Below are 22506 nucleotides of genomic sequence, written 5' to 3' on the forward strand. Positions count from 1 at the left end.
CACCCAGTAGGCTAGTTTAAACCGGCCATGATTTTTATTTCTATGTCTCATATTTTGGCTGATTTACAGTCAAATTGCTACTTCTTGATTCTAATGCTAAAAGCAGCTCATGTTGCTTTTATAGGTGACTGTTCAGGCTGGCTTATATATACTATATCCTGCACGAGGACAGATATGTGTGAATAATTTTTTCAAAAATAATTGTGATAAAGATGAAATTAGAAAAAGAATGTTTACTTCAAATGTTTATTTGACGCCTGTGAACGTTTCCTGGGTCTTGAGCTGAGGAATGGTTGCTTCAATCCACGAAAAGGAGCACTGGTAGAGCCTATGCATGTGACCTGTGATGTACAGTAAATGCAGGCTGCAGTCCACAGGAAGCTGCATGTTCTCTTGTCTCTGTTCCTGTCTGTCTCTGTGGTGTCTCACCCCTCTTTTCATCTTATGTCCCCTCTCTGACCGCTTCTCTCTCCTGCTTTACATAAACCGTCCCAGCTATCTCTTTCATTTTTGTCTTCACTGGGCTTTACTATGTTGTCTTTCTTCCTCTTCAATCTTCTTTTCCTCTGTTCTTCCTTCTCTCTCCACCTTTGCTCCATGGAGACTCTGTGCTGCACTAGCGTAAGTACTTCTGCTCTGTCCCTCTATACTCTCCTTTCAGTCCACTTTGTTTTCGTCTTAGTGTTTGTGTGTCTCCTCACTGTACCTTCCTGCGACACAGTCCCTGTGCTGTAGCTTATTCTGTAGCTCAAACAGTCTCCTGTATTTAAATATGTGGTTCCTATAATTTATTTCCAAGATAGAAAAACAACAGTACAAGTATGGTAGGACACATTAATCTCTCACTTCTTCACTCACTCTTCAAATTCTATTTTACACTGTTGAGTGCTGATAATTTAAAATGTGAGTATTTTCTTAATGCATCCAGCCATGTTGCACTCCTCCACTCCACTTAATGTGTGTCATCGCCACCTTCTAAATGTGGATCACAGTGCAGTATTATAATATGCAATGTGTGTAAGGGTGTTCACCATCGGCCAGGTATGAAGGATCAGTTAAATGTTCCTCCATAACACCAACAGCTGCCCTGGTTCCCTCACTTTATATTTTACATAAAGAGATACTTCATGAAGAAAACAATCAGCCGGTGTGCCTTTTTAACCTTGTTTAAACATACAGTAAGAGGTTCCTGTCTGTATGAAGGTCGAGATGTCTGTGTTATTCTACTGTTCATACATACAGTATGTGTGTGATAGAGAAAATCAATACAGATACTTTAATTACGTCTTCAGTTTGTTAATGATTGGCAGACTATGGCAAACTTTGGCAAAGTAGGAGACTATGAAACATACTGTAGCTACAAGCAAACTCTGGACCGAATCCTGAATAAGAAACCAGGATCCAACAGCCACAGTGAGCTTGGTGCTGATAGAAGTGATTTCTGACCATAATGCTTGTCCATTTGTTCTCCCAGGATATAAAGGACAAACATGGATTATTAGACTTAAAGCTCAGGCAGTCTTGAATGATTTTGTGAACAGTTACCACCATTTGTACCTGATTATCTGCTCCTCTTTCAGATGACTCCGAAATCCAAGAGGAAGAGCATCCACAGCAGAATGCTTCGGCCAGTGTCTCGTGCCTTTGGTGAGCAGTTTATCACATTTTACTGGTTTGTATCTTATGATATTGAGCTGTATTGGAGTGAAATAGTACATTATTCTTCTGCCTTATACTATATAAAGCTTACTTACTGGCTTAGGGCAGCTGGTATGAATCAGTCAACATATATGAATCCTTTTTCAATACTTCTTACTCCTGATGACCGGTGAGCGTGCTCTTGAACATTTGATGTATATCTAATTACAAACCTCTAACTGACTTTCGAACCTACAGAGATGGAATTTGACCTGGACAAGGCCCTGGAAGACGTCCCTGTCCATGTGGAGGACACTTCATCTCGAACTCCTCCAACTCCATCTCAGGTGGTGCCAAAACTGGAGCATCGTCCACCAGGAGGGATGGTGGAGCTGCCGTCTGAGGAGGAGAAAAAGCTGCAGCACTTCACCAAACTGCGACCCCGTCGCAACAAGAAAACACACTCCAGCAAAGTACCTGTGAGTCAAGCTTTGCAGGCAGAGCACGTTTCAAGTTTAGTTCAAGACATGAGTTAGCCCAAAAGATGCTTCCTTCATTTACTTTACAAATTAACCAGAAAAAGAATGACACCGAACATGAGTGGACCATATACCAATCACTCACATGCACAGAAACTGTAGATCTACTGTGTTCAGGTGGTCCAGACATTGTCCAGGTATCACATTCTTCAACCTCCTTTTTCAGCAAATCAACAGTGCTCCATCTCAGGATGGGGAGCAGAATGGTCTCATGGGAAGGGTGGATGAGGGTGTGGACGAGTTCTTCTCTACAAAAGTCACAAAGATCGACTCAAAGTAAGAATTATGCTCTATTTCAATACTTTTCCAATGTATGTATGTATATATATATATATATATGTGTGTGTGTGTGTGTGTGTGTGTGTGTGTGTGTGTGTGTGTATATGTTCTAATATTTCTTGTACTCTTAAGTTTCACATACATTAAACATGTTAAGTCTTTAGTCTTTCTGTCACTTTGTCTCTCGTTCCATCTCCTCCCAGACGTTCCCTGAAGAGTTCAGAATCTCAAGATGGAGAGAAGAAGAAGAGCAAAGGAGGATTCCTCAACCTCATCAAACGCTCTTCCAAATCAGATAAAACTGATAAATCGGACAAATCTGATAAGTCTGAGAAAAACCAGGGGACCTCTTCAGTGTTGGCTTCATCTGCAGCTTCTGGAGCCTCAATGCCAGCTTCCACAATCCCAGAAGAGCCCTCCTCACCAAAAGTGTCAGTGAAGAGCCCAGCACCTGAGACAAAATCCAGGTATAGATTATCAGAAATGTTTTCTGTTAATTACCCACTAACCAGGTCGGTCCCAATGTGCTAATAATCCCAGTCTGTACTGCAGAGACGCCTCCAGCCGCTCGCAGCCCGCAGACTACAGCAGCAGCTCAGACCGCTCAGAGGAGCTGAGGACGCCAGACTCCATAGACGAGCCTTGGGAGGGTTCGGACGGCAGGGGCAGTCCTCAGGGAGGCAGGCGGTACCCGGGGTTACAGATGATGGGCAGCGGTCTCCTGGCAGAGATGAAGGCCAAGCAGGAGAGGAGGGCGCACAAGGTGAGGTGGTTTGAAAAGTAAGCGCCGGGGTTACGAGAAAGAAGGGAGACTGAGGGAGAGATGGGAGACATGTGGCAAACAGCTTGTGTCTGATTTGAATCTCAAAGGACCAGATGATTCTGCTGCCTCCGCACGTTAAATACAGTATGTCCTAAATGCAAGGCTTTTTCCAGACGGCTCAAAAGTGAGCATGACTGTTCCTTCTTAGCACTGCAAACAGCAAATCAAGGTTATTTGCTTCTTTTTAGCAGATCACATGGTCACAGCACATGGTCCTTTATATCAACTTTTACATCAACATGGATGAGACACGAGAAGTGCTGAGAGTCATGGAAAGTTTTAACATCCACAATCCTATAATACAAGCCCAGTGCTGAAAATGCTGCGACGCTGTGTGACAGATAAATGAAACAGCATGTGATGCTAATATGCAATTAAAAACAGTACAAAGACAACATATTTAACTTGAGTGAGTTATCATTTACAAGTTGCTTTTCTTTTCACTCAGAACAAAACACTGCAAAAACAAATTTTAAGGAAATCCAACTGTAATGTGATAAAATGAGGATAATAATTGCAAACAGTATTTGGATACCTTGCAAAAGTTTATTGATCACGTTTGGATCTTTTAGTAAAATGCAAGATCTGGATTCCATTATTTAAGCTGCATTTCAGCCATTTATTAGTTTAATGATGATGGTAGTTTTGCAGTCAGAAACAGAGAGACGCTTATTTATATAAAAATTAATTTGATTTTGTTTTGGGGACAAAACGCTGTAGGTGCTCAGGCTCCACTTGTCAAGGCTGTTTTGTGCAACACTCGCTAACTGTGAATCCCAGCTGGGAGAAGACACAAAATAAGAAGCATCCACACACACACAATCACACTCACACATGCTGATGCTGAGACTAGTGTATACCTTCAGGCTAGTCATTGCGCCTGTCAACATGTTGACATGAAAACACAAACAACCCCAATTTTCTCCCAGACTACAAAGTGAGAGGAGGAGGAGGAGGGAAGTGCAGAGAGGAAGAGATGGAAGCATGAACAGCAAATGGACAGAACGAAGACAAGAAAGACGGCTGATATGCAAATTCTCTGTCGTGACTCACCGCAGGGCGTAAACGTCGTGGGAATATTTCACCTACTTTAAATTCACTTAAAGGCTTTAAACTAAAAGTGCTGTCAGTTCCTTCACCTCCTTTGCTCTCTTTTCTACATTCACTCATTTCCTCAAAAGCACAAAAAAGAGACTGTTTTTAAATTTCAGGTAAATCCTTGTGTGATACAGGTGGAACAGAATTAGCCAGATAGCACATAAGGGCAGTAACTGTATGTTTTGTGTACTATTTGTGTGTATCTATGAGCTGGTGTTGGCACCTGTAAGTGTGTGTTCACTAGATGTATCACTGGTCCCTGTGTAGTAAGAGGTTTATGGTGTTTGGAGTATTAGGGGTTTTTTTCTGACCTTGTGTCAGTGGCACTAAAGCCTCTCCTGCCATCTGCTTGTTCTGGCTGCCTTCCAGGTGTGTGTGCGTGCGTGCGTGCATGCTTGCACGTGCGCGTGTCTTTATGTATGCAGGTAAAATGGAGCGAGAGATATTCAGGCGGGTCATTAATACAAAGCTTTGGTGTGTGCGTTACGTTTTCTAACACAAAAGCGCCCCCTTCTGTTAAAAAGCTGCTCTGCAGTCTTAATGCACATTCAGTATCGCAGCGCTGCACTTCTCTAGTTTCACTGTTAAAATGAAAGCTTAAAACTGAAAATATATGGTATACATAACGTGTAATACACATACCAGACTCACAAATCATGTGTCATAAGTCTGACAAATGTGGAAAAAAAGATCTGTTTTTACCGTTCTGCTCTCATTCATGTGGTGATCCAGAATTTTGTCTTTGTGTCTCCTCCAGTCTTCCAGCCCTGACAGGCCTGACAGGCCTGACAGCAATGCAACAGGTAGGCTGTTTTATCTGTTGAGATAAACATGGAAAAAAATGAGAGAGAGGAGTAACTTTAACATTTGTGAGAAAGGCTTTCAAGATAAACGTGAATGATTGATGCAGTCCTGCAGCTGGTTTCAGTGTTTGGATTATTTTCAGGGTTCTTTCTGAGTTCCACAGCCTGAAAAGTGCAGGGGGACACGTTTGGTTCTGAATTGCTTCTTTGGCTGTTGGGGTGTGGGATTATGCGTTACATTAGTGTGCGTGATTTTTATTTATTCTGTGTACGTGTCAGCAGCCAAGCCCCAGCCCACCATTTCAGAAAGCAGGTCTCCCAGTGGCTCCATTAATAAATCAGACCCTGGTTCTCCGGAGAAGGCCCTTCCTCGTGGTGAGACCAAGCCTGAACCGGCACCTCGTCTCAGGGCTACGTCCTCCTCGAATTCCCCTGGAGGACCAGTGAGCCCCAAACCGCCGGTGCCACAGGGAGCGAAGCCTGCGCTGGGTGCCCGGCCCACCATCCCGCAGAAGCCGAGGACCAACAGCAGCAGCAGGAGCTTAGGTACAGACAGAGGACTGAATCTGAGTCAGGTTTTATTTTCCTGAACCTCATCTTTGTAGGACATTTTCTTTATGTTGAGTGCAGAACGATCTTTGTTTGTATTGTACTTGTAAAGACAATATTTGTTTTAAGCTGATAACATTTGTTTTCTGCTGATTTCCTGACAGATGAGAGCCCAGATTCCCCCAGCGGTGGAGGTGTGTCTCCTAAGATCACAGCTCTTCCTCCCACGGTGAAGAGGATGCTGTCAGAGAAAGACAAAGAGGGCCAGAGCGGTCTGCAGTCCGGAGGCTCTGCCAACAAAACCACTCAGGATGGTGGGTCACTAAACCTGTCTGTCAGTTTGCCAATTCAAAAGAAAAAACAGATTTTAGACTCTCACCTTCACCGATCACCTTTCCTTTAGTTGCAGCAGATTTCCAGTAGATGTCACGATGTGACTCTCATGTACTGTATTTGCATTGTTCCTGTTGAGGCTGACTTTTGTGTGACACGCGGATAGATTCAGGTCACAACTGTCACCCAGTCCCTTTCATGTATTGCCTATCGCTGTATGTGACAGACAAACAGGCAGCTCGGTGATCTTTTTCTTAGCCTGTCTTCTCTTTGATGTATTCATTTCTTTGTTTTTCTTGCCTTGTGTCTCCTTTGGTCTCCCCTTCCTCTCTCTCTGCCTCTTTTCCCTTTTTTTTTTTTCGTATGTTATCATTGACACCCTCTGGTGCCTGTCAGAGGTACACACATCTGATTCATGTTCATGAGCACAAATCTTGCTCTCAGGCAAATGAGAGTTTATTTTGAAGCTGTTGGCCAGCTGGTTTGTTGCTCCTTTGTTTTGTTGCTCCTCAATTTTTTATTATGCATGTTGAGTTATTCCAGCGAGACTTGGTGGGGAGTTTCTGTCTGCAGCCATCGCAATCTCACAACTTCTGCACTATTAGAGGCAATCTAGAGACAACCATTTTTCCTCATAATTTCAGATTTAATTATTTGGAACATTAAACTTAATACATTAATGTAATGTGTGCATATATGTACACACACTGCTGGTGTCAGAAGGCAGTTGTTTAGCCTTGCAGTGCTGTTCTCTGGAAGATGAGCCAGTCGCAGCAACATACTTAACAGCTGCATGTGCCAAAAAAAAATTCTTCCCACTATATTTTAAAATGGTTCATAATGACCTGTTTTCCTCTCTTCTTCACCTCTTTTTCATCTGCCTCACCCCATCTTCTCTCGCCCCTCTCCTCCCTCTGCTTTAAGCATGGTCAACACTTAATGTAATGCTTTCATCCCCCCCCCCCTCTCTCATTGCAGCGAGGGCAGGGTCTGTGTCAGACTCTGTTCAGCGGCTCAGCCCTCTCCGTACCAACTCTGAGGATCACGGCTTCTTCAAGGCCAAGGACCAAGGATCTCCAAACCCGGACAAGGCGTCGGGCAAGAAGTCGTCAGACTCTGGGGAGGAGGCAGACAAAGACTTTATTTTGATATGATTGAGACAAATGTTGATAAGCCTCACGTGTTTTCCTTTAGAAAAACAACTATGGGGGAATCTCATCGATATATTTTCATTTATATCAGAGGTTGTACCTGCAGGTCCTCTCTGACCGCACTGTACAAATCATGTTTGATTCGCAGGAAGACCTGCTGTAGTATCAGGTAATACACAGTCTCAAATTAATTTCATTTGGTTGTCTATGATTAAGCCTACGTCTCCTAAGAGCTTCCTTCTCTCAAACCTTTTTTTTTGTTACTGCTCTCTGCTGTCAGCTGAAAATCTCATGTCTCAACTCTCAGCTTTTCAAAATTTGAGGAAATGCTTTCTGGGTTGATCATTGAAACCTGAAGTTTGAAAACCACTAAATAAGAGGCATGATACATTCAGGAAAGGGCAGAATTCTTGTGCAAAAGACAGCGAGAGAGACTGTGAGACTATGAGTGTACATCTAAAATCTCTTTCTTTTACTAATAATCCGACGTCTTGTTTCTATTTGTTGCAGTAGCTCGTTTCCCAGGGACCAAACACATATGTAACAATAATACCAGGATCACTGTACTGTACTTGAACTTAAACACACGACCAGACCAGGACCCAATGGCATTTTTTTTCCTCAATATATTTGTATAGATTTTTCTATATGCTATTTTCAGTACGCGCAAGTTACTCTTCTCTGGACTACAGAAGTGACTGAGTCCATTATGCAATTCATCTTTTTTTTTTTTGCAGGAAAATACAGGTTCAGCTTGAGAATCTCAGCTCACCATAAATCAGAAATACACATTTGATGCAGCTGCCAGTAAAACTATAAGTCACTCAGAGGAGACTGACTGGACCCGTCACTGAATGAGTGGAGGATAGCTATAGACGATATCAAAAACCCCAACTGGACTCAAGTTTGTCTTTGTGTGAGAGAGTTGGAGCGACCATATGAAGTGTTGCTTTGAGAGGACTGTGGTACACTTTAACTTCACTGCTAACCAATCAATAAGGCTTCAGCACTGTTAACTAACACTGTGTTTAGACACGATGGAAAAAACATTTATGATACCTTTAAACTGCACTGTTTATGGAGGAGTGGAGTTTGTGTCTGTCATTAAATGCAATGCATGGTGCCATCATGAATATAGTCTCATGTTTCAGCGTTGTTGTCAAAAATTTAACCGAACGGCTTAATTTCTACAGTAGCTCCTCAGAACAAATGAGACTATAGAGCAGGAAACTGTGGTATGTTTGTCACAGTCATTCAGACTCTGAATTGTTCCCAAAGACCGATGGATCCTCACTAATTTTAACACACTTGCATTCATTAATATTCCCCTGGTGTGCTGATTGTCCTGTGAAAGCAAAGAACTTGCTCAAAGAGAGGAATGTCATAGATAATCAATTTGAAGGTAACACGGGAGAAAATGTAATTTGTTTCCCTTTTCAGTGTTTTGACAATAACCTCTTCAGTCTGATCTTTGTGTAAAAGCAGGACACCGAGGGAACTCCCCTTCAAACACTCAGCATCTCCTACAGACTTGACCTTCAGGGCTTTCAAATTCAGCTCGCTTTCACTTCAAGACAAGCTATTTCTTTGAAACTGAAGGAGTTGGTGATCACATCACCTTTGTTAACAAAGAATTGAGAATGCAGCAGCTGAAGTGAACGTGAGCTGAGGGTAGCTGCGTTTTGACCACGTCGACCTCTAGGTTACTCTGTATGTACCATGTTCAGGACCTGAATGCTACACGACAACAACAATAACACAGGTCTCAGACCGATTCCTCTTATCTTTGTCTTGTAAAAGCAAGAAATGCCCTTTTCACACTGGTTACACAGTCAGCAAACATTCTTAAAGTGATCTTGTGTTCATTCATCTCATCATTCATTGATTAAAGTAAAAAAAAAAAAACCTCTATTTACAGTTTGTACTCTAAGCACTGGACAATTTTCAGTTTTACTAATATTGCACAGATTGGGACAGAAATTTGCCCATTACATTAGATGCTGCATTCATGTCATACTGGAATTATCAGTTTTCATCGTATAAATACCATCAGCATCCAAGTAATAGTTATGAGTGGGAAACAAAGAAAAACCCTCATACAACCATTTTGAGTTGTCTGATGATTCTGCATTAACTCCCAAACACCTGTATGTGAGATCCAAGTAATAGTTAATTACATGACGTTTACCACTGTGGAACTACTTTAACGTTGGCTGTCTAGTTGACTAAACTGTGCCAAAACAGTCATTTTCAATGTGCACTAGATCTCATTTTCTGCGCAGTGTGAAAGGGGCACAGCTCATGTTTTATTGTACTGTACAAGAGTAATTCAAGTCAGGGCCAAAGGTCTTTCTGGTGCACCTTTTCCTATGGTGTCTACTGATGTCTTTTTGTAGGATCATGATAAGATTATCTTGGAAATAACACTGCTCTGCTGTATATAGCCAGTCTGTCTCTGATGTTGGTTGCTGCTTTGATTCAGTCTCAAAACATCACTTTTTGTTTGAGAGGTGTTCCAGGACACTGAAAAAAAAAACAAAAAACACTACTCTTCAGTCAGTTTAAGGTAAAGACACGTTGCTGTGTGTTGTATTCTGTTGATGTTTTCCTGAGGAGGAAATGATATGGACACCTTCTTCTTCTTCTTCTTTGGCTCTTCTGTGTGGGATTTCAGAAGCAGCTGGCTGTGTTTCTGTCATGATTTCCAGTTCAATCCTGAAAAATGAGCTTCCACTACTTCCTGAGTGGAGAAAGTGAAAAGAACCAGTAGCATTGAGTTCAGACTGCCGAGTCTACGTGTGTGTGACTGCATGATGTGGCTGTGAGTTGTACTGTATGTATATATGTGTTTTCATACATGTAGGAGTGTGTGTATATATGTATGTGTGATATACACACATGTAATATACACACTGTGATATATTCACACACCTACGTGAACACAGCAAATCCCATACTGTTTTGGTACTAAGTACACTACTACACTAGGGGTTTGTTTGTAACTTATTTGGGATAAAAATGCAAACCGCGGCCGGTGATATCTTGATCCTTTTGTTGTTTTTCCTCTCACTTGTACATTGTGTTCATAAATGTAGAAATTAATTCTTTGTATGTATTACTTTGTTCTTACATGTAATCAATTTAATGTTACTTTCATCATGATTCAAAAAAAAAGAGTAATGATGCAAAACAATGACTGTTGCATTACAATGCATAAATACAAATTACACGTTTGCTCATTATCAGTCTATTTGTTCCATTTCGTCATGGATCAGTATGTTTCACGAAGTCGTTCTGCTGGTGTTGGACATTTCTTCATGCAAATATTAATATTGATTAAAATAATTTTACAGGCTTCAAACTCTCTGTTTCTGTAAATTTTGTTGATGATCAGCTTTGCAGTGAAACAGTTCAGCCAGCAGGTGGCAAATACAAAGCTACAGTATGCTCTCTCTCTCTCTCTCTCTCTCTCTCTCTCTCCCTCCCTCCCTCCTCTCTCTCTCTCTCTCTCTCTCTCTCTCTCTCTCTCTCTCTCTCTCTCTCTGTCTCACACACACACACACACACACACACACACACACATGCACAGAGGAGGTGTGGTTTTTACTAAGTCTTGGTTGACATATGCTCTACATGTCGACCAAGCGGGCGGCTGAACAGTGCAACAGTTTGTCATCTTTGTTTCTGGGTGTTAAAGTTTGACAGCTTACTTTGCTTTCTTCATTAAAATGGACACTGATTTTGACAACCTGGATGCAGCTGGTTTCCTGGAAATCTGGCAACACTTTGATGCAGATGGTGAGGACAGTAAATGATATTTAATTTTTTTTTTTTTTTTTTTCCACCATTAATATACCTAAAACAGCATAGTCCTAATAAGTTCTTATGATGAAAATCTTAAATATTCTAGTCATTGAGATATAAATATGTTGACTTTGTGTGTGTGAAGGTAGCAAAGTCCTATGCCTAATATGAATGAAATTATATATTCAAAAGTACAATTTCACATATATGCCATGTCTGAAAGGGGTTTGATAAAGATGAGAGAGTGCACAACAATAACAAGCAGCAAGGCTTTACACAAGTCAAAAGCTCAAAATGTGAAAAGAATTTTGTAGTGATAGTCACTGACTTCAGGGTAAAATCTCACTCACTCTGAATTTTAAGGGACAATTCAAACTTCCTCCACTGGATTTACAAGCCAAGGACTGACACAACTTGCTCTTTATTTGACAGATAATGGCTACATTGAGGGAAAAGAGCTGGATGAGTTTTTCCGTCACATGATGAAGAGACTGGGTCCACAGGTAAATCAACTTTATCTGGATGAATTCAACCATGCTTTGTGATGACAGCAGTTCAATGCAGTGAAGGTGAACAGCAGCTGAACAGACACAAGGCCACAGATTGCAACATCATTTTCCATCTACTATATTGTCAATCTCTATGCCACATCAATGACAATACTAGATTATTATATAAGTATGTTTTCTTTTGTTTTGTTTTTTCTGTTCTTCATTCTGTTAGACATGTTCTGCAAGAACTATTTTGAAGTTTAAATTTTCTTTCTCTGGCACACAATGGTAATTAATTTTCTCATCTTTTGGTTAATTATTTCATGTAAGCCACAGTTTGTCAAAATGGCATCTTGAACCAGCCTCTGGGATGTACATTTGGTTCTGGACACAGACTTTGCAGCACTTGTGATCTTTGCTGTGTGGGCAGCTGAGCCTCTATGCAGTTATCTGGATGGGTGGGTGGGGTGTAAGGATGTTAGACACAACACAATTAAAGAGCTCTGGCCACTGTCAAAAGAACATCCTTTATTGATCTGTGAGGCGTCTCCCCAACCAGTTAAAATGGAAAACAAAATGAGCATACAACTATTAGTTCATCTTCTGGTGTGTGCATCTGTGTGATTGACCTTAGATAATGATGGGGTACTAAAACAAACAGACCACCAACCACATGTTGCTTATGTTTGCTTTCCATCATTAATGCCCCCAGGATACGTACTGTTAGTGTCTTTCTCTCAAGCTATAAAAACATGGCGCAGTCATTCGATTATATTCTATTCAGCTGTTGAAACATTGGGTGGCACATTTCCTCTGGTGCAACATGTGCAGTATGTAGATTTTTCCTACATGAACTAACATGTTTTCAGTCAATTGCTCAAATGCAACTTAATGAATTAGTATTTGCCACACTCTAAGTTTAATATATCAGTGAAACCAAGAGGAAACATGGGTTTGCTATGCAGCGTGCAGAGTGTCAATAGTGTAAAAACTTGTGCTTAGCAACAGGAGATTGCTGGCGCCAAATAGGACTGTCTGACAGAAGGGTGATGCAGAAGATGAACGATTGTCTCTCAGTGATGAGCAATGCTCTGGCACCTTAAAGTCTGCAGACTGTGTGCTCTTCACTTCAGGAAAAACAATTAATCAGACTTGAGCACCGTACATCAGCAGGTTTCTGTGGTTACACTACAGCCATCAACGGTCTGCAAAGAGACAGCGGAAGATTAGCTGCTAGGCATATTTTAAGAGAGGCAGAAAAAATTCTCACCTTCAGTTGCTTCAAGCTTTAGACTGAGCTCTGGCTGAGGAAGAACCTGTTCGACACAGGAAGAGAAAAAAAAAGTGATTCTTAACTCAGATAAGCATGCGTGGTAATATTTGTTCTGTTTATCATAAAGAATGTGTAGGCCAGAGACATCTAGAGTGAGCTGCATAAAGGCTTTACAATCAATCCTGGGTTGAGAAAGCAGAGAAAAAATTTGAGACCAAAGGAGTATCCATGGTGACATTTCTTAAAATAACCATGAGTCAGCCAGTGCAGTATTTGTCCTTCAATATCAAGATTTTCTACAATTTTCAAACATACTTGCATCTTGATCTATTACAATTTCCAGTAGTTACCACCATTTTCCCTACCATGCACCTTATCATCACAATATCTGTGTCCACTTTAATACGCACAGTAAATTTCTGATGATGGCTTTGGGGCAAGAAAATCTATTTTGTTTTAATCTGTTGGATCTCTACAGGAGAAAGTGACTGAAGAGAGGGTCCAGAGACTGAAGCAAAGGTTTATGTCTGCCTATGATGCCACTGCTGATGGAAAACTACAGATTCAGGAGGTACTACGTGATTTCTGTGTCTAAAATCACTCCATCATTGACTTCATGGTTACTTCCTTCATACTAAAGGTAGAGTTCTCTATACTGAGTAAAGGTGAAGCATTGATTTATACATTATTTTAGCAAAATGTGGAACACAGATGCATGTCAAAGGGGAGATAAAACACCTTTAAATACCCGTCCTGGAGAATCTGAATTCACTTCAATGCACTCATTCATCTCCCAATAATTAGACAATGTGGGGTTTTGTACTACGATGCATCTTCCTCCTCTCTCTCAGACTCATCTGTTCCACTCACCTCTCCCTCTCCTTCTTCCCCTGCATCTCCTCTTCATCTTTTATTTATCTCACGTGTCCATGACAATTAGGATACAGCTCATACCGTACTCAAGTGGAATGAAAGCTAATTTCCGGGACCACCGAGGGTCCCGCTATATATATATATATATGTGTGTGTGTGTATGTTTACACAGCATGCATTATATATTTAACACTATATAGTGTAAATAAAAGCTAATCTGACAAGGACTGGGAAAGAATCTAATGATCCTTTTGGTCAAAAAATCCCAAACAAATTGCTTGTAATTAATGAAGTTTGTTTCCCAAATGGCTTTTTGATTGAGACAGTTCATTGAATTACATCAAACTTTAAATCAAACAAATGAACAGGCTGCGGCTGTTTCCCAGAAGTTTAAAGCTTTTTTTTGATGACATCGCTTTCTCAGTCTCCACTCTGTGTAATTGATGGATTTCCTGGCACAGCAGCAGTACTTCATGTGAACAATCACATGCAAGAAACATGGCCATTAGCCATTCAGCAGGTCAATCTCCTAATGCATCGCACCCACCAACCCCAAGACGTCAGGATTTACTCATAAAGCAGAAAAAAAGAAAAAAAAAATCAATACATGTCTGCCATAAGTGGTCTGTAGAAGACGTTGATTTACTGTGGCTGATGCAGGAACAGTGCGATCAGACCCTTTTGTGCAGTAGCTTCTTTTGAAGCTGGCACCCTGCTGGCTCGGGATGCTCCCATCAGACCTTTTCTTTCTAGTGCCGGTTCAGTTTATTCCTAATTTTAAATCTGTATCTCTGGGATCATTTTCATGTGACTTAATGAAAGTAGCTGGTAGCAGAGCCACTGTCATTCTTAATGACATTGACAAAGAAACTGTGTTACATACAGTAAGTGTGGATTGGTCACATCTTGTTAATACCCGGTCCACTTAATGAGGTCAGTATCTGACCGGTATCAATCCAGTGAACCAGATTGGTTCATCCCTACTGCACATATATGCTAAATATGTATTGACTGACCAGTTTTTTTAATTCAGAGTACTATAAAGTTTTCCCCGTATTGTACACTGTTGCTTCTGCTCTGTGAATGCCATTAGGAAGGAAGTTACCAAGCCTATCAAAAAGCCACAGTATCCTGTGAGATAGCTGCATGAAATGCAGTTTCTCCCTCAGTACAGTGACTGGTCTGTTGGGCACAATGTTCACTTACTATCATACGACAGCATGTTTTTCCAGTGTGACTCTTGGAAGCCTTCAAGTCCTGGTTTCCATTCCAAGATCTTCAGAACAATCAATCAGTCATTGATTCCTCAAGTAACCAATAATTTACTGTTTCCACCTTCTGAAATGTGAGAATTTGATGTTTTTTCATTGTAGATTAAATAACTTCCAGTGTGATAAAAGAAGCAATTTGTTGTGAAACTGCACCAACCTTTTGTAGATGTAGATAAAAAAATAAAAAAAAACGACCAACAGATAATTGGGCAGTGAATTTGCCCTACATTTTATGCTGAAAACACACAACCATGGTACGACTTTTTAAGCGTGTTGATCAGCGTTTCTGTGCTGAGCCTGTGGCCTTTCTGGAGTTGGCATCACTGTTGGTGCATTGCGCTTGTTCTGACTGTGAGTTGTTTTTCAACTTTGTGCTCCAAGTGCCCGCAATATGGTATTTTAATCAGATTGATGATGGGGCTGGACTAATCTGCTAATGGAGCACTGATACTATTAAAGGACATACGAGAGAAGAGCAGCATGAACTGGAGAGGAGCCAGGTGGAGAAAATGAAACAAACGCTCACACATCCCTCGTTACATTGCATGCAGGCAGTTTCAGTTTGCAGAGGTTTTAAGAAGTCTGCCACTGAGAACTCTGCTGCCACCAAAACAATAAAGCTGTAAGAAGATGTTATTTTAAAAACAGATGTCTCTTTTTACAGTGCCTCAGTTCATTCAGATAACACACAGACATCCCTGTCAATAATTTCATTGGATCCATTTCTTCAATAGAAAATCTAATGAGAACTGACCCCTGATCAGATCAAGATCCCAAGACTGGACCTAAAACTTGGTTGTAACTGTTGTTCTCTTCAATGGTAAATTGGAAAAGACTGACAGAAATGTTTTCGTGTTTTCTAGTTGGCCAACATGATCCTCCCTGAAGATGAGAACTTCCTGTTAGTTTTCCGCAGGGAAGCTCTTCTGGACAACAGCGTTGACTTCATGAAGGTGAGGCCACAGACAGACATTAGACGGCATGAGGCGAGCCACATTAGGAATATGTCAACTATAACTTGTCACTGAAAGGTTTTAAGAGCAGTGAATATTATACAGTAGCATAAAAACCCACAAAAACTGCAGATGACGGGTAAAGAACCAGACTATCAGATTATTACACTTCAAAGCTAAAAAACAGTTTAAGACTCCATCCATCCATCCATTTTCTATACCCGACTTTCCCTTTCGGGGTTGCAGGGGGCTGGAGCCTATCCCAGCTCTCAACGGGTGAGAGGCGGGGTACACCCTGGACCGGTCGCCAGTCAATCGCAGGGCATCATATAGAGACAGACAACCATTCACACTCACACCTAAGGACAATTTTAGAGTCACCAATTAACCTCATGAGCATGTTTTTGGTCTGTGGGAGGAAGCCGGAGTGCCCGGAGAAAACCCACAGTTGGGGCTGCAACACATGCAAATATGAGGAAGTGTTCAAATAACATAACAGGAAGCAATGCACAGCAATTCACGCCGTTCAAGTTCAAGTTTATATCAAAACACAACTTAATGCACCTCTTGCCATGATGACACTTTCTATGTCGTCATACTAAGTTAACTACAACTGATTAAAATTCGTCAAAAATGGCTGTACACTGCACGTGAGCACTGATGCATTTGTCCTCTCCTGTCCACTGTAGATATGGAGGAATTATGATGTCGACTGCAGCGGCTACATATCAGCTCAGGAGCTCAAGGTGAGGTTGCCATCGCAAACAAAGTGCACATCCCTTCACATAACAGAGCCAATTACACATCTGTCTGTTCAAGGAGGCTGCATTGACACAAGTGACTGTAAACCTTCAGCCATTATTTGTCGTTGGATGTTTGTCCATTTTCAGCTTCTCAACGCATTTTTCTTGAGTGGAGATTCTTATTACCAAAAATAAATGCCAATGGGATGAATAATTCGAATTCTATTGTCACATCCTCTTCTTTTAGAATCAGCTCTTCCTCACTACAAAATACAATGTGCACTCATCATGTAGTCATTTTTTTTTGCAGAATTCGTTTTACAGTAATTGTGTAACATCCACTGGATTTGATCGGTTTGTTGTCTGATTGTGTGATAAAACCTTTTGTCTCTCAGGCTTTCCTGAAAGACCTGTTCCAACAGCATCAAAAGGAAGTGTCATCTGACAAGCTGGAGGAGTACACAGACACAATGGTAGTCATACAACCCACTCTCTCACACACAAACATATAGTAAAGCATGGTATGCACAAGATCATGCAGGTCTCTGTTGTGTAAGTGTCAGACAGAGCTGACAGATAGAGCTAGCGTTTTAACTGACTTATAATCATCACCATGTTGACAGATGAATTTATGTTAAACCTTCCCCCTTCTTGGCATGGCGTGCAGCTGGAGTCACTGGTCATTTCACTGTGGTTGACTGTGGGCAGGAGGCTCTGTTGCATCTACTGCATGTGCTGGCTGTGTAGAGCTGGTTTAAACAGTCAAATGTTGCACAATTTATTGCACAACAACTGTCCTCAAAACAGTTTTTTGGTTTATTTTCACAAAAGCTGAAATAGACTGAAAAGATTCAAGCAGCTGAAATGAACTACTCTGCCAAACAACGGAAACAACTGAAACTATTGTTCTGAAGAGGAAAACCAACAATTGTTCAGAGGAACTTTCATTCCTGATACTATTTCCTTGAGATTTTTGGTGCTGCTGCAGCTGTCAAAAGACAGTGACACAGCTATTATATTTGTTGACTGTTTCCCTGAGTTGTTTCAGTGAAAACCCAGAGACTCAGACACCTGTTATGAGTGGATTATAGATTTCAATTAGGCCCGAGATTGGTTCAGCTCAAAGTCAGATTGAATGATGACTTTAGAGTCACAGGTGGTGTGAGGAAATAACCAGCAAGAGGACGGACAGAGAGACTCGCAGTGGCGCAGTGTTATTTTCATGCTTCTCAGTCCATCCTCTTTTTCTTGCAGATGAAAATCTTTGACAAAAACAAGGATGGCTGTTTGGATTTGAACGACTTGGCCAGGTACTTTTCAAAGAGCGGGACAATGCATGGACTGCATGTCAGATGGTTGGATAGCTAAAGAAAGAGAGATTTGATTACATTTTTGTTGACAATGTCCCAACCTGTTACAGAAACGTACATAAAAACATGGCTGTGCATTTATTTAAGGTGTTCTGTATCTTAAACCTCCCACAAGGGAAAGGAGATGACAATTCCACCACAAGGGATATTTTTCTTTTTGATAACTCTAATAGTCCTTAAATCCTGTATGTACTGTATTTCTTTCCCATTAGGATCTTGGCTTTGGAAGAGAATTTCCTGCTCCAGTTCCAGATGGATGTGAGTGTCTTCTTTATCTTGTTTATGTGACCGATGGAACCATGAGGCTAAATCGTGTTGCAACAATTATCTTCCAGTATTCTGATCTAATTTCTCTCCTGCTATGTCCTCCATTCCTCTCCCCTCTTCCCAAGGCCTGCAGCAAAGACGAGAGAAAGAGAGACTTTGACAAGATCTTTGCCCATTATGATGTTGTAAGTACAAAAATGCATCAGGTGGGACACAAAGGATGGCTTCTATTTCTTAATTGAGTAGCAGGCCCTGCAGGAAACTGTGTGAAAATGTGGACTGTAGGTATTTTGGCTTAATGACTGACGTCTGAAGTATGATAATCCAGTTTCTAGTCTGCTGCACTGAACTATTTTATAGAACTTTGTTGTGCTTCTTCTGTAATATAGGTGATAAAGGCAGGTTGCAGGTCTGACTTGTCAGCTAGCCTGGAGGAAATTCTATGATGAGAAGGAGGACAGCGAGCAATCGCCCTCAACATCTTCTTTTAGAGAAAACAGTGCTGGACAGTGATGGCAGCTTCACACTAAAAGCAGATAGCAGTGCTATTAAACATTTTCCATTCCCAATTAATAACACCCTCAGGTTTTCATAATGTGTGCAGGAGAGGACTTCTTACAGCAACAGTGATTCCAATTAGCTCCCTTACCTCAGTAATGAAAGATAATGAAATTAAGCACCCATTACGCTGTCAAGTCGCTCTCTGGGATGATGAGTTAACTCGGTCAGACTCATTCACAGCACAGCTCCAGACAAGATCAAGAGTCACTGATAAGCTTCCCCTATTCTTTAAAATCATATTTATGACTGTCTTAGTGGTGTATAAACTACTGGCTCATTTGGAAGCTTTTTATTCTGCCTGCATTTACTTTAATGATCAGAGAAACTTTGTGAGAAGTGTCCTGTGGTTATAGTCAGATATCAGTCATCTGTGGCTTCTCAGCTACAATGCAACAAGATAAGTCCATAATTCAGCATGTGGACTGCCGAGGCCAGGGATCAAACCACCTCCTGAGCCACAGCCGCCCCTCTTAGCATTGCAGCTAATAATGTGTAATCAACATTTCTGAAGTAGTATTTTATCCATCTTTAATGTGTAGTACTGGAGAATCAACACTGTTGAAACATTGTGATCTATAATGAAAATAGTGTGAATTAGCAGCACAACAAGTGAGACCTTTTTCAAGTTTTCCAAACACTGTTTTTAAGTTAACAACAGGGCTTCATGCAACATCTCTTGATACTGGAGAAGGTGAAAATTTGCAGAAAGTTACAGATTTCAGCTTGAAAGAGTCTCGGGCTCATGGCAATAGTATCTCATTTGGCCCCATTTGAAAGTATCACTGTCAAGTAGCATTGGTGTACTGTGTGTAGCCTGGAGGTGGATATTTGAAATATGTGTGATCAGTGATATGATTAACAGGTAAACACTCCATGGTGCTTAGTATAGATAAACATCCCTGCATGCTGGAATGTGTTCCAGAGCCAGCAGTTAACCCTCAGGAATCCACCCAGAAAAGGATGACTAATAATGACTGAGTAAAGCAACTAGGAGATTTGATGATGTAATCTGCCCTCCTTCTTTCTGTCTTTTCACTTTCTCCCATCAACTCTTTTTCCTCATTCCTTCATCTCCTTTTCTGTCTTTCCTTTTCCTGTTCAGAGCAAGACAGGAGCGCTGGAGGGTCCTGAGGTGGACGGTTTCGTCAAAGACATGATGGGGCTGGTCAGGGTGAGACACTATGATGCTGCTGTATTTTTTGCAAATATTCTTTCTTCCATTTACATATTAGATTATGTATGTATGTGCTAAACATTTCTGATTATATTCCTTCTCCATTTTCTGCACACCTATGGCTCAGTATCAAACCTCAACCCTTTTTGAGTATCTGCCAAAATGATCAACAGCAGAAATGATAGAAAACTGACACCACGCCAGTGTGTAATTCAAATTTCTGCAGCTAGAGGTTTCTCAGTGAAAACGATGACAGAAGACATGCTTCTACTCTCCCATCCTCTGTCTTCTGCCCTCTCCAGCCCAACATCTCGGGTCCTGAGCTGGACAAGCTGCGAGCCGTTCTGCTGCGTCACTGTGACGTCAACAAGGATGGGAAGATCCAGAGAAATGAGCTAGCTCTGTGTCTGGGAGTCAGACCTAAACCTTAGAGAGAGAAGTATCATGAAACACTGAATCTGTATTTGCTGTATGGTCAGTAATGGTAGAATGCTGTTTTGATTTAGATCCATCTGATTAATGGGTTACTTATGTAAAGGTCAGTTCTCATAAAGAGTTATTTGATCCAAAATATGATAGAAGTGCAATTTGATGCTGTGTTATGAAAAACAAAATTAGATGACTGTGCATCGTCTATGACTGTAAATGAGTGTTTCTTGTGCATGTTGTGAACCAAAGAAAAGTATGAGCTGTGAATGTTTTTTGGCTGAAAAGACCGTGACGTAAGACTTCACACATTAATCGGTTTGTTAGTCGTCCAACACATTAGTGCAGATTTTGAAAACATAGGATGTTTTTAATTGCAGTACCTAACTTTTAGTTTGGTGCTGGGATACATTTGGCCATGACCGATGTTTGGTTATTAGCATGTTACTCGGCCAAAGGATGCTACAGTACAGTCTGTTGTTGTGATTTTATTATAATTTGCAGTTGAGGAATAAAAGTGTGACGACAAGTGATGAGACTATTGATTTATTTTTTCTTTTTCTTTTTTTTTTTTGCTACTGTAATGAAATGTAACAGCTCCTTTAACACAAACAAATGAAACTTGCAAACTAAATTTGAACTTGCATTAATTCAATTAGTTTACAACTTACCTACTGAGGAGACTAACATTTAGCTCTGATGAAATAAGAAAAATATGCATATAACAGAATTTAGTATTATTCCTGATATTTTCATTTTCTATTATAAATAATGAGATCGTGAACTACTATTTACTGTGCTGTACAGGATGTTAGTCCAATGCAAGGATTCAAGAGGATTGTTCTCTGAATTTCATATCTTTCATAGAGTCATTCATTTAATACATCCTTCAAAAAGGTTTACTGCATGCAGATAATTTTAATTTAAGAGACTGAGTCAACAGCAGTGATGGAAAGCATCCTTTGTATGGGGGATAAACAGTATAATATGAGTTGGCTGACTGAAATGACCACAGATTAATCAGGAAATATAACATTTCCTACAGAAAAACAATGCTTCTGGTCATGTGAGATATTCTGTAAAGTGTACGGCAGTGTAGTTTTAGAGATGTGGAGGTTAGCATGGGTCTGAACATTTGAACAGTTTCATCTCCACCAGATGAACTGTGTCCAGGTCACTGCGACTTGTCTCCTCTGAGATGCAACAAGCTGGAAGGGCGAGTCCCTGTTTGTTAAGTAGAAGCCAGAGAATGAAAGCAAACACAGTTAGGTAAATGGAAACCCCTCTGGCCACTAAAAGGAACTTAATGGTGCAGACCTAAAAGCTTTATTTTGCCTCAGACCACCTGATTTCCCTTTGAGTCCCCACAAAGCTGCAGTGTGGTTTGATATTGTCAGTATCTCTGTCTGTGTGTTCGTTAAACAGAAACAACTTCAAACATAAAAAAGAGCCTTTTACATGCTGTTTAAGTACAATAAATAGGTAAACTTGGGTTAGTGTTTGCATGTGTGTACTGTGCTGTACAGAGAGGGGCTTATGGTTGCGTGTTTGTGTGGACAGAGCAGCTGCTACAAAACAAACAGTTTCCCATTTAGGCTGGAAGCTTCCCTACCTGCCGTATCACAGGCCTCATTTACACTGGATGTTTAACAATTAGCTGGAAATGCAGTAAAATGCTGTCTGATAATTTCCTGGAAGCACTCGCTCACTCATTCACTGAATGCAGAATCAATTGTTTATTTTCTTTCGATTGCGAAGTAATGCTTTTTTCTATTATTAAAGTGAAATAGTGACACTAAGATGAGAGGATCTGCTTTTTTCTGCTTTTATTCTGTTGTGTTTACTGTTGAATGAAGCTCCATTTTATATGAATAACAGACGGCATATGGACTACAAATGAATATCCTTATATCTGCTATGATAATGTCTTGATTGTAAGTCCACCAAGAAGATATCTTTGGACATATGCAGGACACCTGGCCTTTGAGTCTGTCTTTTTAGCCCTGCTGAACTCTGTCATTAAAGAAAATAAACTCAGCCAGTTCTAATGTATACACAGAAGCTTCTGGTCATGTAAAAATGTATTT

The 22506-nt window shown here is 40.7% G+C and overlaps 2 protein-coding genes across 2 annotated transcripts in view; both read left to right on the forward strand.

Moving 5' to 3' along the window:
• The window catches only part of LOC139333800 (F-actin-uncapping protein LRRC16A-like), a 66668-nt gene extending 56100 nt beyond the window's left edge, over nt 1-10568 (forward strand). The window contains exons 30-38 of the mRNA XM_070966452.1: nt 1581-1647; nt 1897-2117; nt 2344-2453; nt 2660-2923; nt 3009-3219; nt 5135-5180; nt 5460-5726; nt 5894-6043; nt 7041-10568. Of these exons, the coding sequence (XP_070822553.1) occupies nt 1581-1647; nt 1897-2117; nt 2344-2453; nt 2660-2923; nt 3009-3219; nt 5135-5180; nt 5460-5726; nt 5894-6043; nt 7041-7216 (1512 nt within the window). The 3' untranslated portion in view covers nt 7217-10568. The remainder of the gene's footprint in view (nt 1-1580; nt 1648-1896; nt 2118-2343; nt 2454-2659; nt 2924-3008; nt 3220-5134; nt 5181-5459; nt 5727-5893; nt 6044-7040) is intronic.
• A 264-nt stretch (nt 10569-10832) lies between these two features.
• On the forward strand, nt 10833-20952 carry LOC139333891 (secretagogin-like). Its single transcript, XM_070966576.1, has 11 exons — nt 10833-11011; nt 11450-11520; nt 13260-13352; nt 15789-15878; nt 16568-16624; nt 17017-17094; nt 17876-17931; nt 18204-18249; nt 18384-18443; nt 19922-19990; nt 20296-20952. The coding sequence occupies exons 1-11, from the start codon at nt 10942-10944 to the stop codon at nt 20422-20424; spliced, it is 819 nt and encodes a 272-aa protein (XP_070822677.1). The 5' UTR covers nt 10833-10941; the 3' UTR covers nt 20425-20952.
• Nucleotides 20953-22506: the final 1554 nt, after the last annotated feature.

This window comes from Chaetodon trifascialis, chromosome 7, assembly GCF_039877785.1.
Source record: "Chaetodon trifascialis isolate fChaTrf1 chromosome 7, fChaTrf1.hap1, whole genome shotgun sequence".
Classification (NCBI taxonomy): Eukaryota; Metazoa; Chordata; class Actinopteri; order Chaetodontiformes; family Chaetodontidae; genus Chaetodon; species Chaetodon trifascialis.

What these genes read in the sequence shown, in the direction of transcription:
- LOC139333891 (XM_070966576.1), top strand. Translation starts at nt 10,942, where the DNA reads ATGGACACTGATTTTGACAACCTGGATGCAGCTGGTTTCCTGGAAATC. An exon ending in GCAACACTTTGATGCAGATG is followed by an intron (nt 11,012 to 11,449) that starts GTGAGGACAGTA and finishes TTTATTTGACAG; the next exon opens with ATAATGGCTACATTGAGGGA. An exon ending in TATCAGCTCAGGAGCTCAAG is followed by an intron (nt 16,625 to 17,016) that starts GTGAGGTTGCCA and finishes TTTGTCTCTCAG; the next exon opens with GCTTTCCTGAAAGACCTGTT.